The sequence below is a fragment of the Myxine glutinosa genome, chromosome 12, assembly GCF_964187855.1.
Source record: "Myxine glutinosa chromosome 12, kmMyxGlut1.1, whole genome shotgun sequence".
NCBI classification, from domain to species: domain Eukaryota; kingdom Metazoa; phylum Chordata; class Myxini; order Myxiniformes; family Myxinidae; genus Myxine; species Myxine glutinosa.
In genome coordinates, this window is record NC_136272.1 from 80256665 (window position 1) to 80275208 (window position 18544).

General features: G+C 47.9%; 1 protein-coding gene across 6 annotated transcripts in view; it reads left to right on the plus strand.

Annotated features, from left to right (window-relative positions):
* The window catches only part of LOC137437547 (neuronal cell adhesion molecule), a 321028-nt gene that overhangs the window by 262784 nt on the left and 39700 nt on the right, over nucleotides 1-18544 (plus strand). For all 6 annotated transcript variants that reach the window (XM_068131960.2, XM_068131963.2, XM_068131964.2 and 3 more), the window contains 3 exons: nucleotides 1987-2102; nucleotides 6465-6672; nucleotides 8756-8878. In XM_068131960.2, coding sequence (XP_067988061.2) covers nucleotides 1987-2102; nucleotides 6465-6672; nucleotides 8756-8878 — 447 coding nt within the window. The remainder of the gene's footprint in view (nucleotides 1-1986; nucleotides 2103-6464; nucleotides 6673-8755; nucleotides 8879-18544) is intronic.

Genomic DNA, 18544 nt, shown 5'->3' on the forward strand with positions numbered 1-18544 from the left:
ATAGAACACTCAAAATTGAAATGGACCTTGCCAACCAACCCCTGCATATGAAACTCAGCTGTAATCAAGATGCCACAAGGTAAAGAGCTCACCGAGCTTCATCTTGGCACAGTTATTGGCTGCCAGGGGTTGGTGACGTGTCCATTTCGTGCCTTTGCAAGTCAGCTGTGGGTAAACAATGCCCTCAGCAAATGGTACACAACAAATTGTGTGAGTGTTGACCGTAACCTTTGAGCCAGCAGACCGTTAAACGTGGAGAGGAATAATATTTGGTCTCATATCTACCAAATTTTGTAAAATGTGTTACTAACAAGTTCGGAGCTGTATTTTATTGCCAAGAGTATACCAAATACCATGTCAATGACATCACATCAATATTAATGATTGTAATTTAATAATCCTGCATTTACCTCACTGTCAATTTTTCAAAACACCTCGACAACAAAAAGTACTTTTGTTCACACGCAGTGGTCTCAGGGTCGTGTAGGCCTCAGACAAACGAAACATGCATGTAGAAAAAGGAAACGTATAAAGACTTCACAAGACAACAGACAGATAAATGTAGTATTTTAAGCCGGGATACCAACATCATGGTGGGAATGCCAAGTAGGCCAACCTGAGTAATCTCCACACACCTTTTCCTGAAATAGCTGGGCCAGAGCATAATTTAACTGTCACGGCACTCGTTAGAGCGCATACCTCCGCCAGGCTGAGCAGTTTATGTTTTGTATCCCACTGATATCTAACCTTGGAGACTAACCCTGGTGTTGGGCTAGCGGCTAGGGTGCCAGCTTAGGATCCAAGGATCCTGGGTTCAAATCCCGGTCGATCGCTGAATTAACGCCAGGGGGGTTGACTCAGCCTGTCATCCTTCCGAGGTCGGCTAATTGAGTACCAGTACACTGGTAATTCCCTGCTTGTCGTAAAAGGCGACAAAAAGGGTTGGCGGCAGGAAGGGCATCCGGCTGTAAAACATTGCTTCAAAAAGGGCACCCAAAAAACAACAACAACCACGGTCCCTGAAAAAGGCCAACCCCTGCTTTGCGGGGAAAAATGGCCTCTAAAGGTGGTTTTTTGATAGGCCGGATCTGGATTCGGACCTGAACTAAAATCCAATTGGCTTTTTATTATCACCTACCAAACTAATTTACCAAGTTTAGTCCGAATCCGTTCTAAACGTTTTGAGATCTCATGTTGTATATTGTTTTTTTAGCCCTATCACTCAATGGGGAAGAATCAGTTAAAACATTCTCAGATCTGGATCTTCCCAAAATTTTAATCAATTTGTCCTTGTCATGCACCCAACCTGTCCACCAAATTTCGTCTGAATCTGTCCACAACTTTCTGAGACATACTGTTCACAAACAAAAAAACAGACAGACAGACAGGGGTGAAAACATAATCTCCGTCCAGTCGTCCACCTTTCGGTGGTGGAGGTAACGATGGAGAATTGCGTTGTTGTACCTTCCCATGTGACATTGATGGTGGTTGGGTAGCTGGCACCATTTCTGAGATTCCGAGTCGCTTCTCTTCAGCTTTGTCAAGATAACTTCTTCAGTGGAAGCGTACTCTCGTTCAGTGCGAAACCCTTGGCCTCTCAGCGTCTTTATTTCTGTGGATCCGCACTGACATTTATAAAAAATCTTTTTCACTTACTGACAGCTTTTGCTCACTGCGCCCGTCTCGACTTTGCGTTCTGCCCGCATTTTCCGAGTAACTTTTACAGATGAACCGATGGCAGGCTCAGTCAGTTGTATTAGAAAACTGACGTTTTTACTCCCGTTTGTGAGCAAGAGGTCAGCTTGGTCAAGTCGGGAGGGAAATAGGCTCCGGAAAAAGGATGTACTTTCTTGTGGAGTATCTCCCTCAAAGAATGAAACCATTCCTTAGGGCAAACACTGCATTGAAGGCTGAACTGATTTTATCCCGGTGGAGGGCCGATAAGCCCTAGCGAATCGTTAATCTTTGTTTGCTTTATCATTGCAGTTCCGTTGAGTTTTCCCAAAGACTTCAGGTACACTGTGGAGAACAGCACTCAAGTAATGCTGCAATGGCGTCCCGTTCCTGTGGAAGAACTACGTGGACATCTGAAAGGATACTTGGTAGGCCACTCTACCTCGCCACATTCTATCCGTCTACGCCAAATCCTTTGGGTTTAGCATCTCTTATTAATTTTATTTCTTATGTTTTTGCACTTTTCTGGCTCTATTTTCATATCGGATTGTTATTGGTTTCAGTGGGATTTTGAATCAATATGACTGGATTAAACTAGACTCATGAGAACCAATGTTATCAGAATTACAAAATGTGCTGACCATAATGGTTTTTTTTTTTTTTTTTGTATACAAGATCGAGGCTCGTGAAAGAGCAAACATTAATCACACAAAAAGTCAAACCGACACAAAAACACAAAATAAGGGGAGCGGTAGACAAGATGGGGAGAGAGGGGGAAGCACACAAACACAACATTTGAGAGCAGGGACATCGAGAGATCTTTGGGAGGGAGAGGGCTTGGGGGGGGAGGTGGGAGAGGGTATAAAACATATGGACACTGCAAGGACTTCCAGGAAATAAGTTGGAATTTCAAAAAAGTGTATCTGGGGTGAATTAGTGGCGGTAGAAAAGATCAAGGTTTTGGATGGGGGAAGATAAGAGATGGTGGTGAACAGCTGTTTTAAAGACCTGGAGGGAGGAGTGGGATTGAAGGGCGTGGGGGAGTTTGTTCCAGAGGCGGGAGAAAAGGGGAATGAAAGAGTGAAGGTGAGCAGAAAGCCGAGATTTTGGCGGTTTAACCATAAGAGGGTTGCTGGCAGATCTTGTGCGACCTGTCGGAATATTAGGGGGACAGAGCACAGAGAGAGCTGGGGGAGCTAGGCCGGAGAGGAGTCGATAGAAGACAGAAAGACCACTGAACAGAAAGTTTAACAAGAGTTTAAGTTTAAGTCAAGAAAGTTTAACTGAAAGTTTAACAGAACCATTATTCATGAAACTGTAGAAAATAATAATAATTGCATACTGGTTGGAACTGATGGCATCCAGGGAAGGACTTGGTTTTGTGGAAAGGTCTCAGCAATGCCCAACCTTTGAGGCCATATTGGAGATAGGATTGGCTCAAGACAGGACATGGCAGATTTTAAGGCCAGCACAATCCAAGGACTCCATTGATTGACCACGGAAATAGATTGAATGGAGAGCCAAGTAATCTTTCTGTAGAGACAATGTGAATGTGGAACCTTCCAGCATCCTTTATCATGTCCCTGGTGATTAACTAATTTCCACCCCTCTCCAGATCAGCAGAGAAGGATGCAGCTGCAGTCCTCCTGTCAATGTGTTGAGGACACTACAATACAATGGGGAGCAATCTGCAAAATGGTATAGCTGATTTTCCACAGAGGCAGAACTGTTGTTGATGTAAATTAAAAATAGAAGAAAATCCAAGTTCACTGCCCTGAGAGACACCAGCATACAAATGAGAAAGAATGCCACCCAGGGAGACGCGCTACTTCCGTGCATGACAGAAACCCACCGGGCATTCAAGCATAAGACCATTGGAGGACATTTTAGAGAAAATGGCATGTCAGTTTTAAATTCTTCTGACATGTCCAATGACATTGTCCAAACCTCTTTGTTGAGGTTCTAGGTGTCTATCCATTGCTTAAGCATGCACTCACAGGACATATATGAGTGCATGTATTGAGTGGATGAATTGAAACCAAACCTATTCTGTGAATACAGCATTAGTGGAAATATAAGACTGTAGGTCATCAGGAATTCTTGATTCCATTTCCTTGCAGATGGTGTGCAGGAGGCTACATTGGTCTGTAGTTCAGAATATTACTCTTGAGCTTTTATTGACTTCCCTTAAGGAGTAATTATGATTTTGTTTTCTTTAAGATCAAGAATTAGAAAGAGCAATCAAAGATTGCAGACCCGCGCACGTGGGGACTTGTTTTGTGTGGTGTATTTAATGTGGCAAATAAATTAAAGGATTTACTAAATGGAAGGTCAACGGTTGCAAATTAAAGGTCTAAATGGTCTAACTGGCAAAGGTCTGAAAATATATATATGTCTGAAAAGGTGTAAAGGTCTGAAAAGGTGAAATGTCTGAAAAGGTGTATAGGTGTGAAAAGGTGTAAAGGTCTGAAAATCTGTATAGGTGTGAAAAGGTGTATAGGTGTGAAAAGGTGTCAAGGTCTGAAAATCTGTATAGGTGTGAAAAGGTGTATAGGTGTGAAAAGGTGTAAAGGTCTGAAAAGGTGTAAAGGTCTGAAAGGGTGTAAAGATCTGAAAAGGTGAAATGTCTGAAAAGGTGTATAGGTCTGAAGGTCTGAAAAGGTGTTAAGGTCTAAATATATATATCCCTTCCCACTCCCCTCTCCGTCTGCTCCCATCCTCTCACTCCTCTCTCTCCTCCCATCTTCCCCTCACCCTCTCCTCCAATTAACCCCTGCCTTCATCGCCTCCCCTTTACCCCCTGCTCTCGCACTCTCCTCCCTTCTTCCTCCGAACCCTCTCCTTTCCCCACTCCCCTCCTGGGAATTACCCTGGGTAACGCTGGGGTACTTCAGCTAATCTTTGATGGATGATTTATTGCTAAAAGGTCAAGGGTCAGAGATCACGTTAAAACTCCTGTTAATGTAATACCATTGGCTATGCGATTTGAACTAAACTCAGTACATGCAAGGGACTCCACTGAAAGTTCTGGTTAACACAAAGCTCAGGATAATATTTTAGCACTCGTTTTCTTCCATGTTGTCTATTGTGCCACACCGGCAGCAACTGTCCCAGACTGCCGACACGCCCGCCACATATGATAGAGATTAGAGATGTGCAAGCCCAATTTTTCTACTTGAGCTGAGAAAAGCTTTCAAACAAATCGATCCCAAGCTCGTGTTTCTTCCCAGTAAATCGTTTCCCAGGAATTCGTGGAAAATTGTGGGAAATCGATTCGAGATTTCTACCTTTTCCCATTTTTTTTCGGTTTGGGCTCGGAAAATTTGGGCTCAATCCATCATCTCTAGTGGCAAGTATGGATGTGCTTGCCCTTGTGCAGTGTGCTCTGTGCACTTATTTTCCAAACACGAAGGAAAGACTCATCAACTTGAATTTAAGGCCTTCAAGGCATCCCACAACCAAGTTGACTAAATAAGAAATGTGTGCAATGGTAAAAGCGAGCTTCATACAAGGTTACATGATGAATTGATGTAAAATGCGGCCGACGTTCCATACATCCATTTTCTGCAGGCATGGGTTGCAGCGATTCATGCCGCCGGAATAAATAGCCTCGACCTTGCTTTGCTCGGCCTCGGCCTAATTATTTACCATTATCATTATGTACTATTATAATTATGATTATCATTATATCCCATTGTTATTATCGTTATGTATTGTTATCATTATCATTTTGAATAGTATGTAATTACCTAAAGGTCTGGGCCATCCTGCCTGCACCATTATTATTTTAATTATCATCTACTATTAAGTATTTTTGCTTAAATGACATAATTCCATGATGTACATGAGAAGAAGTATAATTTTGTTATTTGCAATCTCAAAAACATTGAATTGTTAAGCTTTAAGCTCTCATAATATGAATATTTATTTTTATTTCCATTTACAACAAGGTTTTGAAACTTTACCATGAAAGTTGTGTTTTTGGCGGAACCACACAGTGACTAAGGAATCTATACCTGGAGACTATTGGAGACGTATTAGTCTTACCGAAGCTTTGACTTTTCTCCCTTGAGAACCGATTGTTCCAATTCAGTCTTCAAATTCCATTGCTGTACACATATGTCACTGCACTGGTTGAGAAATGTGGATCTCCATGACACTTTCATGTGATTTTGGTGATCACACCCATGTCACAGGTGATTAGATAGTGGAGGAATTTTGAAAATGAAGCAACCGTGGTGCTGCCACCGCACCAACCTACGCTTTGCAAAAATAATCTGTGGGATACTTAATGTCCTCCAGCAAATCTAACAGACCAGACAAGATGCTTGATGTCCTTCTGAAAGATGGGACACTGGTTGATGCATTGCTGACCTACAAAGCACCAGAGGTGACAAATTATGATTGGGTCGGGAATCAAACCCAGACAAGACTACTCAAAGGCGAATATGCTTCCTCTGCGCTATCCTGGCCCCACCACTCCCACTCCACTGGTAATTAAAAATAAATAAATCACTCGGTTTTGCAAGCCCAACTCATGCATTCAGCAGGAATTGGCATATTTTGTTCTGCAATAATGTTTAGAAATGTCTGAAATATTGACTAGAAATAATTGGCATTTATGTGCCATTAGATTGTTAAGCAATTCCTCAATATTTGTGCCGGTTCTTTACTACAAAAGTATATTCTTGTCAAGGGCCTTTCAGAAGCCATTGGCTTTTCCACAGCCATTACACAGGTTGTGCAAGTGTGTGTCATGTCTCATCTAATCTGCCATTTCTTGCCTCCAGGTGTCCTACCAGAAAATGAAGGAACATCCAGGTCGGCAGAGGCGACACGCAAAAAAAGAAGTGTTCAGGTTTCCGCCAACACAGGCGTCTGGGGTTTTGCCTGGCCTGAAGCCTTACAGCACATACAAAATGGATATCCGGGTGGTGAATGGAAAGGGTGAGGGCCCTCCGAGCGATCCTTCAATCAACGTCCATATGCCAGAAGGCCGTAAGTATTGCGACGTCCATTGTCAGTTTCTGCCAATCAATTGTTGAAGTTCAATTCCAGCAGCTTATAAAACTTGTTTATTTGATTGGAGGTGCCCGTTACACTTCATAGCAAATTATTTTCATTTGTAATGCATTAAATTGACTTTATCCCTAGTTGAAATTTGCTAAGACACTCACCACATATGATATAGATAAGAAATGGTGCAAGCGTAATTTATTCGACATTTTTGCAGGAATTTCTGGAAAATTGTAGTTGAAATACACAAAACAAAATAGATTTCAGACAAAATAAAGTTTGCTTGTTCCTTCAGTTGAGTATGTCATAGCATAGCTTCATTTTTGGCTTATTCTATCAATTTCATTATTTACTAAATTTTACTTTCTTAGTGAATTGTAAATTTTGTTACGGACTGGAGAAATGCGTGTCGTGATCATCATGTACGATCTGAAAGGTTTATAATCTTTTCTTCTTCTTCTTTCCTATGCAGCGCAATAGGAATTTGTAATTTGTTGAGGGTGCCGGCAATAGCTCGCCTACTCTTCGTGAATGACAGTGGGAATATAAACATCCATCAACTAATGCTGTTAGAAGGGATGCCCGTTTAGGGTCCATCCGAGAGACGGCACACACATATTGATGAATCACCGTCCCTGTGAAACACCGAAATGACAGTTTATAGCTGGGTCAGGATTCAAACCCTGGCTAGACAGCTTTGAGACGAGTGTGCGTGTGGAGGATTTGCCTCCCAGCACACCCCCAGGGATGATCATTTGACCAAATTTGACCAAATTGCTGAAATCGTTTAAATTCATTTTTTCCCTCATCAATCTACACTCAATACCCCATAATGACAAAGAGAAAACAGGATTTTAGAAAGTTTTGCAAATTTATTAAAAAGAAAATAACTGAAATATCACATTAACATAAGTATTCAGACCCTTTGCTATGACGGAAGCCTCTCCTCAGTGAAAGACACATGAAAGCCCGCTTAGAGTTTGCAAAAAAGCACCTAAAGGACTCTCAGACTGTGAGAAACAAGATTCTGTGGTCTGATGAAACCAACAATGAACTGTTTGGCTTCCGTGTGGCCACTCTGCCATAAAGCCCAGATCGGTGGAGTGTTGCAGTGATGGTTGTCCTTCTGGAAGTTTCTCCCATCTCCACACAGGATCTCTGGAGCTCAGCCAGAGTGACCATCGGGTTCTTGGTCACCTCTATTACCAAGGGCCGTCCCCCCCGATTGCTCAGTTTGGCCGGGCGGCCAGCTCCAGGAAGAGTCCTGGTTGTTCCAAACTTCTTCCATTTAAGAATTATGGAGGCCACTGTGCTCTTGGGAACCTTCAATGCAGCAGAGATTTTTTTGTAGGCTTCCCCAAATCTGTGCCTCGACACAATCCTGTCTCTGAGCTCTGCAGGCAGTTCCTTCGACCTCATGGCTTGGTTTTTTCTCTGATATGCATTGTCAGCTGTGAGATCTTATATAGACAGGTGTGTGCCTTTCCAAATCATGTCCAATCAATTGAATTTACCACAGGTGGATTCCAATCAAGGTGTAGAAACATCTCAAAGATGATCAAGAGAAATGGGAGGCACCTGAGCTAAATTTCAAGTGTCATAGCCAAGGGTCTGAATACTTATGTAATTGTGATATTTCAGTTTTTTCTTTTTAATAAATTTGCTAAACTTTCTAAAATTCTGTTTTCTCTTTGTCATTATGGGGTATTGAGTGTAGATTGATGAGGAAAAAAATGAATTTAAACGATTTCAGCATAAGGCTGCAACATAACAAAATGTGAAAAAAGTGAAGGGGTCTGAATACTTTCTGAATGCACTGTATATCCCTGTCTTATACGACAGTTTACTTGTTTAGGAAGACCCATTTCACAATATGGTTCAAACTCAAACACCTTATCCACCTTAGTTTCCTCCTTCATTCCACTAATCCTATTATTCCATCACCAAAGAACTGTACTTGTTTTTTTTGTTGGGGCCACAGATACCTCTGTCCACAGATACTTTATTTTTTGTCTTCTCTTACTTTGTAGCTTTGTAGATTAAATGCATTATGTCCTTATTTCAGCACCCGGGCCTGTGAAATACCTCTGGGTAGCAAATCACAATCTCACTTCAGTGTTGCTGCAATGGAAACCTCCGAAGCACCTCAACGGCATCCTGAGAGGATACAAAGTGGCCTATCAATCCAGTAAGTAGCTTCCTGGTCCAGTAACTCACCAACTTGTCGACTATAAGGGCAGATGTCCGACAGGAACCGGTTGTTGCTTTTCATTACGGATTATGTTTTAAGCATGGCAAGGCCCCTGGTTGCCCTGAAACGTTCGTGTACTGCAACGAAATTGCCTGCAAAAGACAGAATTACCTGTGTTTGTATTTACAATGCATTCATTCTTTTTAAACACCACTTTTTAAAATACTGTTTGGTGTATAAGGAACTGTTGAAATATTTATAATTATTTTGGTGTTTGTTAGGCCTACAGTGTTTGATCAGTGATTTGTTATTGAATGCGGGTTTGGAGATTTGCTTCAAATTGAAATTGAATATTGGTGTGTGTGTAATCAAATATGTGACTGAGGGTGGTTAGGACATGGAATTGATATTCAAATTTTGTGGGCCCGAATGTAACAAGCCTACAAGGAGCGGTTTTGATGATTTTAATAACGGGGGTTCACAAGGGAACATTAGCAGGTTAACACAATTATGAAACCTACTTTGTTATTACTATAAGAAACACCCAGCTGGTTCATTAATGACCTTCAGGGAGTGGATATTCTTTCTGCACCCAGCCTGGTCTGGCCCACACATGATGTCAGTCCACTGGATGTCGCTGGCTCCTTAATTACGGTTTTCTTGCAAATGAGACACATCTTAATTATGGTTAGAAACAGTGCGTTGGAAACTTAATGTAAGAATTGATTGGAATCTGGCACGATTAGCTTTGTCTATGGGCCTATCGCTTCGCCCTTGCAGATGGGTTGGTGATCCCTGCCTTCCTCTGCCTCCTTTCAGGTCTTGCACCCTCTGCTCGTTCCGTGCTTTGTCCTCCACCTCTCCGCCCACCCCCTCACCCCCCACCCTCCAGGTTTCTGCAGGGCACACACTGTCCACCATAAACCTTCTGTTGAAACTCCCTAAATCCAGGATCACTGCTCTTTCCCACTCATTTGTTCCTCTTTTTCCCACCTGTGGAACCAACTTCCACATCCTCTTCAATCTCATTCTTCCCTCCAGGTCTTCAAGACATATATCTGTTCAGTACCATCTCAGATTGTCCCCATTACAAAACCATGATCTTTTCCATGCTAATTAACCTTCCCCAATCCCTCCTCCATCCAAATATCCAGTTTTCCCTCCTGAGAGTTTCCTTCTGTATCCATCTTGTCCATCCTTCCCCCTATTCCTTCCCACACCCATTGGTTGTCGAAGTCTGCCTCTACATTGGCCTTAAACTCTGTGGTTGGTGTTTTCCCCCTCTCTCAACCCTTCACTTTGATTGCATCTCTACTGTTCCTTTTGTGTCCTGTTTTGCGTCATTGTTTGCATCCTGTTTTTGTCTGTTCTGTCCTGATCCATTCAGTGTACGAGCTCATCCATGAGCCTCAACCACATTATATATATATATATATATATATATATATATATATATATATATATATATATATATATATATATATATATATATATATATATATATATATATATACACAAAGAATTAAGTTAAGCACCCCCCCCCCGTTTTTTTACAACCTCGCACATTACAAGTTTGTTGTCGTCAAAACAGTGTAATATACCCATGATATTGCTATATTTTCTGGAGAAGTGATATTATGGTCACATAAAAACATAACAATCATGCCGTTTTCAATATTTTATTCTGAATAATTTAAGGTGAAATTTTTTGGGAATTTTAGGCATATTTTCACCTCAATTTAAGTATGGAGCTATAGGTCCATCACGGACAGTGTGGATGACGTTTATGTTTTCTAACGTACAGTCATTGTTCTGAGAAGACCTCTAGCGATCTTTGCGTCAATAACGTGTGTAGGACCCACGTGATCGGATCACTGACTCAACCCTACGTCTCATAGACCCTGTAAGCCGTCGTATGCGTTGCTGTGGCAGGTTGTTCCATTCCCGATGTAATGCACGTTCCAATTCATCCAGATTGGCTATTGGAGGGACCATCTTCGCAATTTGTCGTCCCAACATGTCCCAAACGTGCTCGAGGGGGTTCAGGTTCAGGACAGGATTAGGGGGTGCTTAACTTAATTCTTTGTGTAGGGGTGCTTAACTTAATTCTTTGTGTATATATATATGCATGCATGGGCGAAGACATTTTTTTTTTTTTTTTTGGCAAGGAACGGGCACCCACGTACGGGCACGTCCTAGTATTGAAAATGACAGCACACTGAGCAGTAAAAAAAAAAAAAAAAAAAAAAAAAATCTATATATATTACCACTAGATATTGTGATAACATGTGCACCTTGTTCAAGATCATTGTGAAGACCACTTTAAGATAGAATCCCTGCAGATGTTATTGTATGTCCAAACTGCTGATAACTTTCCTGATTTTAATGGAGTAAATTAAGGACTCTAAAAGCCTGCTGTTTTCATTGCACCCTTGACCAAAATACGGTTTTAAAAATAATCACCAATTTTGAGATTCATTGTTTATTTAGACCACACATGCTATGAAATGTATATGATCATTTATAGATCTCCAGAGAGGTAACTTTCCTTGAAAGATTTTTCCCAAATTTAGGGCAAATGTTAATTGCAGTAGCATTTTAAAGTATCACTTTTAAGAAAAAAATGACTGAAAGAACAACCGCAGGTCGTAAAGGTAGTGCGGATTTGAAATGCCCCGAAGATCAACTGTCTCAAGTCTACAAAGTAATTTTTATCCTTCTTAATTATTAACAAGGAAACGATTTCGGTGAATCGAAATAAAAACTGCAAGCAATTTTGTCAGACGGAATACTAACCTCGTTTATCAATTCCCATGCTGTTAATAATTCAAACGTGGAAGTTTTATCCTAATGAAGATGTATCATCATCTGCATCATTATCATTAGTGTCACAATAAACAAAGTGTTCATCGTCAGGTATCAGTGTCGTTTGAATCTTGATCCACCTTTGTTTCATCGTCACTCCATTCATAACCGTGGCTATGTAATGTCACTTTCTCCTCAGCATGGTGAATGTTATCATGAATTTTACTCTCATTATAGTTGTCACTGTTATCTGCAATGCAGAGATCAATGGTTTGATTAGTGATGCTTGCTCGTTTGACAAATGTTGGTCGTAGCTTAGATCCACCGTGGGGTAGCTTACTCAACAATGACGTCAGTTCGGTGATAAATAAATAAATGATCCTGTTGTAAACATTGTTCAATGTGTGGAATGATATTTAACCAACAAAAACTTTTAATTGGTTGGCATTGGTCAGCTTGTAGCGGTTACCGCTGGATGTACACAATCGCCTTGCACCGGCCAGAACACGGCCAGACGCACATCTCCCGGGCATGCCCGGACTCACTGTTCCCGGGCACGCCCGAACCTCCCGGGCACGCCCGGTCTCGTCTTTCCCGGGCATGCCCGCTCTCGCCTTTCCAGGGCTCGCCCAGAGCGTCCGGGCATGCCCGCTATCGCCTTTTCAGGGCTCGCCCAGAGCGTCCGGGCATGCCCGCTATCGCCTTTCCAGGGCTCGCCCAGAGCGTCCGGGCATGCCCGCTATCGCCTTTCCAGGGCTCGCCCAGAGCGTCCGGGCATGCCCGCTATCACCTTTCCAGGGCTCGCCCAGAGCGCCCGGGCACGCCCAGCCTCGACTTGCCAGGCCGCAGCCAAACACGCCCGGGCAGGTCCAGACTCGCCTTTCCAAGGCTCGCCCTTGACACCCGGGCATGCCCGGTATAGCTTTTGCCGGGCAAACTTCCCGACATAAATGTGTATATATATTGCTGCCCGATAAACGGGCTTGTCAGAATACCTGAGCTGTTTTGTTTCAATAAAGCAACTCGGACGAATTCCGTCTTTGGTCGCGTCAATTCTTTCGACTCGCGTTGGAGCGCAGTTCCTTCATTGGTGACCTACCGACATGGATACGGCAGTGACGCTTAAACTGCCTACCTTCTGGGAGGCTCACGCCGCTGTTTGGTTCGCTCAGGCGGACTCTCAGTTCGCCCTGCGAGGCATCACCGCGGACGACACCCGCTTCCACCATGTTGTGGCGGCGCTCGGTTCCGCCACCGCAGCCCGCGCCGTGAGCCTCCTCGAGCACCCGCCGGCTGCTGACAAATACGACGCGCTGAAGACACTCCTCCTCGATGCTTTCGCCCTCTCACCGGCAGCACGCGCACGGCGCCTGCTCGCTCTGCCCGAGCTCGGCGACACGCGCCCGTCAGAGCGCATGGACTATATGCTCTCGTTGCTCGGTGAGCACTCTCCGGATTTTCTGTTCCGCGAGCTGTTCCTTCGCCAGCTGCCTCACCCGGTACGACTCGCCCTGGCTGGCACGTTGATCACGGATTCCCGCGCCCTCGCCAGGGAAGCCGATAAGATCTCCTCGGCGGGCCAGCACATCGGCGCGGTTACCTGGAGCCCGCCGCCGTCCGAGGCGACGCCCACGACACCCGAGCGCCCTGCGCGGTTGGAGGCCGAACTGCCGGTGCAACTGGCGGCCGCCACGCCGCACCGCCCGCTTCCGACACGACGGCCGGGGCCTCCACCTGACCGTGCGAGGTGTTATTACCACGCCAGGTTCGGACACAAGGCTCGGACGTGCCGGCCCCCGTGCACTTTCGGCAGGTCGGGAAACGGCCGGGCCGGCGTTCATTCCCAGCCATGAGCGCCGGCCACTTGGGCAACTTGCTGTTTATTCGGGACAAAGCGTCTGGGCGGCATTTCCTGTGTGACACCGGCGCCCAACTGAGCGTCATACCCGCCTCCGAGCAGGACAGGCGGGATGCCGTTTGCGGCCCCTCTTTGGTCGCTGCTAATGGCTCGGCCATACGCACTTTCGGCCCACGCGTCGTCACCCTCTGCTTCGGCAGCCAGCATTTTCAATGGACTTTTGTGACCGCCTGCGTCCCCATGGCTTTGCTGGGCGCCGACTTCCTCTGCGCGCACGGGCTGCTGGTCGACGTCAAACGTCGTCGCCTTGTCAACGCCGAGACCCTCAGCTCCCTGGCGTGCACGATGAGCAGCTCCGCGCCGACCGAACTGGCGTGCGCCCTCCCGGCAGCGAACGAGTTCGCTCGCCTGCTCGCGGAATTCCCGGCCCTCACGCGGCCGACGTTTTCGGCCGTCGCGGTGCGGCACGGGATCGAGCACCACATGCCCACTACGGGCCCGCCGGTCTACGCCAGGGCCCGCCGCCTCGACCCGGCCAAGCTCGCCGTGGCGAAGGCCGAGTTCGACGCGTTGGAGCACCTCGGCATCGTGCGGCGCTCCGATAGCGCGTGGGCCTCGCCACTGCACATCGTGCCAAAGCCGGGGGGTGGATGGCGCCCGTGTGGTGACTACCGCCGTCTCAACGACGCTACCACCCCCGACAGGTACCCGATCCCGCATATTCATGACTTTTCCGCCCGTTTGGCGGGACGGGTCATCTTTTCGAAAATTGACCTGATACGGGGCTACCACCAGGTACCTGTCCGGGCGGCCGACGTCCCGAAGACGGCCGTCATCACGCCGTTCGGCCTGTTCGAATTTTTGCGGATGCCGTTTGGCCTCAAGAACGCGGCCCAGGCGTTCCAGCGCTTGATGGACGGCGTGCTGCGCGACCTGCCGTTTCTTTTCGTCTATCTGGACGATATCCTCGTCGCCAGCACGTCCCGCGCCGAGCACCTCCTCCACCTCCGAACACTGTTCGGTCGCCTCAGCGAGCACGGCTTAATTGTCAACCCGGTCAAATGCCACTTCGGCGCGACGACCGTTGACTTTTTGGGCCACCGCATCACCAAGACCGGGGCCGTGCCGCTGCCGACCAAGGTTGAGGCCATCACCACGTTCCCGCGTCCCCGTTCCATCAAGGCCCTCCAAGAGTTCCTCGGCATGGTGAATTTTTATCACCGATTCGTGCCCCGCGCTGCTCAGCTCATGCGGCCCCTTTACGAGGCCCTCCGGGGCAAGCCGGCCAAGCATGACATTGTTTGGTCCGCGGCCATGGACGCGGCCTTCGCCAGCGCCAAACGGGCCCTCGCCGACGCAACGCTGCTGGCTCACCCGGTGCTCAACGCGCCCATTGCCCTCACTACGGACGCCTCCAACTACGCGGTGGGCGCCGTCCATGAGCAATGGGTGGACGGGGTTTGGCAGCCACTCGCTTTTTTCAGCCGGCAACTCCGGCCGAACGAGTTAAACTACAGCACGTTCGACCGCGAGCTGCTCAGGCTATTCCTGGCCGTTCGCCATTTCCGACACCTCCTGGAGGGCCGCCCGTTCACGGCTTTCGTCGACCACAAGCCGTTGGTCTACGCAATGGCTAAGGTCACGGAGCCGTGGTCGGCCCGCCAGCAGCGCCACCTCTCCGCCGTGTCGGAGTTCACCACGGACATCCGGCACGTCGCCGGCAAAGACAACGCCGTGGCCGACTGTCTTTCTCGGGCCAGCGCGAACGCGGTCCACCTCGGCGTGGACTTCGCGCTCATGGCGGCCGACCAGACCACCGACGCCTCGGTGCAGGCACTCCGTGCGGCGGACACGGGCCTCCGCCTGGCCGACATTCCCTTCGCGGGCACCGTCCTGCTCTGCGACGTCTCCCAGGGCCAGCCTCGCCCCATCGTGCCCGTTTCCTGGCAGCGCCGCATCTTCGCCTCCATCCACGGCCTTTCTCACCCGGGCCGGAAAGCTTCTCAGAAGCTGGTGTCGGCGCGTTTCGTCTGGCACGGCCTTCGACGAAACATACGCGACTGGGCCAACGCCTGCACGGCCTGCCAGCAGGTCAAGGTCCACCGCCACACCCAGGCCCCGCTGGCACCTTTCGCCGTGCCTGAACGGCGTTTTGACCACGTCCACGTGGACCTGGTGGGTCCCCTGCCCCCCTCGCGGGGGTTCACCCACCTGCTCACCATGGTGGACAGGACCACCAGGTGGCCGGAGGCTGTGCCCCTCGCCTCCACCACCACCGCCGACGTGGCGCCGGCGTTCATCGCCACCTGGGTCGCGCGCTTCGGCGCACCAGCGGACATCTCGTCCGACCGCGGCCCACAGTTCACGTCTGAGCTTTGGGGCGCGGTCGCCCTTTCGTTGGGGGTCACGCTGCACCGCACCACGGCCTACCACCCCCAAGCCAACGGGTTGTGCGAGCGGTTTCACCGCTCCATGAAGGCGGCACTCATGGCCGGCCTTCAGGACGACGGTTGGGCCGACCGGCTGCCGTGGGTCCTTTTGGGCCTTCGCACGGCCCCCAAGGAAGACCTCCAGGCGTCCGCTGCCGAGCTCGTCTACGGCCAGCCGCTCCGCGTCCCGGGCGAATTCGTGCCCGACGCTACCAGTCCCTGGTCCGCCGCTCGCCAGCGCTCGGACCTCCAGGAGGCCGCCCGACGATTTGCCCCCGTGCCGACGTCCCGCCACGGTGGCCCCCAGTCCTACGTCCCCCCGGCGCTTCGCACAGCGGAGTACGTCTTTGTGCGTCATGACGCGCACCGGGGGCCACTCCGGCCGCCGTACGACGGGCCATTCCGGGTCCTGCGACGGGGCGACAAGTCTTTCATCGTCGACTTCGGCGGCCGGCCGGACCGGATTTCTGTGGACCACCTCAAACCGGCGCACATGGACGTCGACCGACCACCACGGTTGGCCCTTCCTCCGCGGCGAGGCCGCCCCCCGTCCACAGTTCCCCCCGCTCGACCACCCACCACCACATCGGACCCCTCCCCACGACCCTCCAGGGGTCGCTTCGGCCGGGTCATCCGGACCCCCCTTAAATTGACCCTGCCGGTGCAGGTCGATTCTGGAGGGGCGTGTGTAGCGGTTACCGCTGGATGTACACAATCGCCTTGCACCGGCCAGAACACGGCCAGACGCGCCTCTCCCGGGCATGCCCGGACTCACTGTTCCCGGGCACGCCCGAACCTCCCGGGCACGCCCGGTCTCGTCTTTCCCGGGCTCGCCCAGAGCGTCCGGGCATGCCCGCTATCGCCTTTTCAGGACTCGCCCAGAGCGTCCGGGCATGCCCGCTATCGCCTTTCCAGGGCTCGCCCAGAGCGCCCGGGCACGCCCAGCCTCGACTTGCCAGGCCGCAGCCAAACACGCCCGGGCAGGTCCAGACTCGCCTTTCCAAGGCTCGCCCTTGACACCCGGGCATGCCCGGTATAGCTTTTGCCGGGCAAACTTCCCGACATAAATGTGTATATATATTGCTGCCCGATAAACGGGCTTGTCAGAATACCTGAGCTGTTTTGTTTCAATAAAGCAACTCGGACGAATTCCGTCTTTGGTCGCGTCAATTCTTTCGACTCGCGTTGGAGCGCAGTTCCTTCAAGCTCCTTGTTGAATGTATTGTGTTGACAACTTTGTCAGGTAACAACACGTTATGATTTATAAGCACCTCATCAGCCGACCACTTGGGTGAGCGAGCCTTCAATCTGAGATCAGCTCAGGGTTTTGTGATATAGCATGTGTGATATTTGGTATCCATCGGAGGCTGCATTTTACCTTGGCAAACACAACCTTTGGATGCTTTTCACGTTGTTGGAGATCATCAGTGCAGGGTAGGTGCCTGGACCCTTGGGCAAGGAACATTTGTTACTAGTGTTGTGCGTTTAGATATTGTTTCCAATGTGCTATGTGTGAGAGGCGGTGTATTATCACCAATCCAATTTTATTTATTTTTTTACCCCACCTATTGACATATCTGATCACGTCATCAAAGCCCGCCCTTTTTACCTCCGCCACCGAAGGTGGATGGAGGTTATGTTTTCACCCCTGTCTGTTTGGCTGTGAACAAGATATCTCAAAAAGTTGTGAACGTATTCAAACGGAATTTGGCAGAGAGGTAGTGTGTGTGACCAGGGCGAAATCATTAGGTTTTGGTGAAGTTCCGGATTCGGATCCGGCTAGTAGAATTTTTAAGTGATTCTTCACCATTGGGAGATAGGGCCAAAAACCGACATATCGCAGGATATCTCAAAAAGTTATGGATGTATTTGGACGAAACCTGGTGGACCGGTTGTGCGTGCGACAAGGACTAATTGATTCGATTTTGTTGAAGATCCTAATATGGATTTGGATACGATTATTATTGAATTTTAAGTGATTCTTCACCATTGAGTGATAGGGCTAAAACCGATACATAGCACAATGTCTCTAAAAGTTATAGACGGAATTGGACGAAACTTGGAGGACAGTTTGGGTGTTTGACAAGGACGAATCGATTAGATTTTGGTGAAGATCTGAATGCAGATTCAGATACGAGAATTATTTAATTTATAAGTGATTCTTCACCATTGGGAGATACAGCCGTGGCCAAAAATATTGGCACCCTTGCACTTTTTTCAAATAACTCACAATTTTCTTGAAAAATATTATTTCACTGTTAATATTACAGAACCTTTGTTTTTGATTCAGAACGTAATATATTCTTTTAAATCAGAAAATAAAAAGAAATGCCATTGACAAAGTTATTGACATCCTAGACTTAATATTTGGTAGCACGACCTTTGGACAAAATACCTGCAGTCAAGCACTTCCTGTAGCCATGAATGAGCTTCCTACACCTCTCTACTGGCAGTTTGGCCCACTCTTCTTGTGCAAACTGCTCCAGTTCTCCCAGATTTGAAGAGTGCCTTCTCCCGACTGCTGTTTTCAGATCTCCCCACAGGTGTTCAATGGGATTTAGATCTGGACTC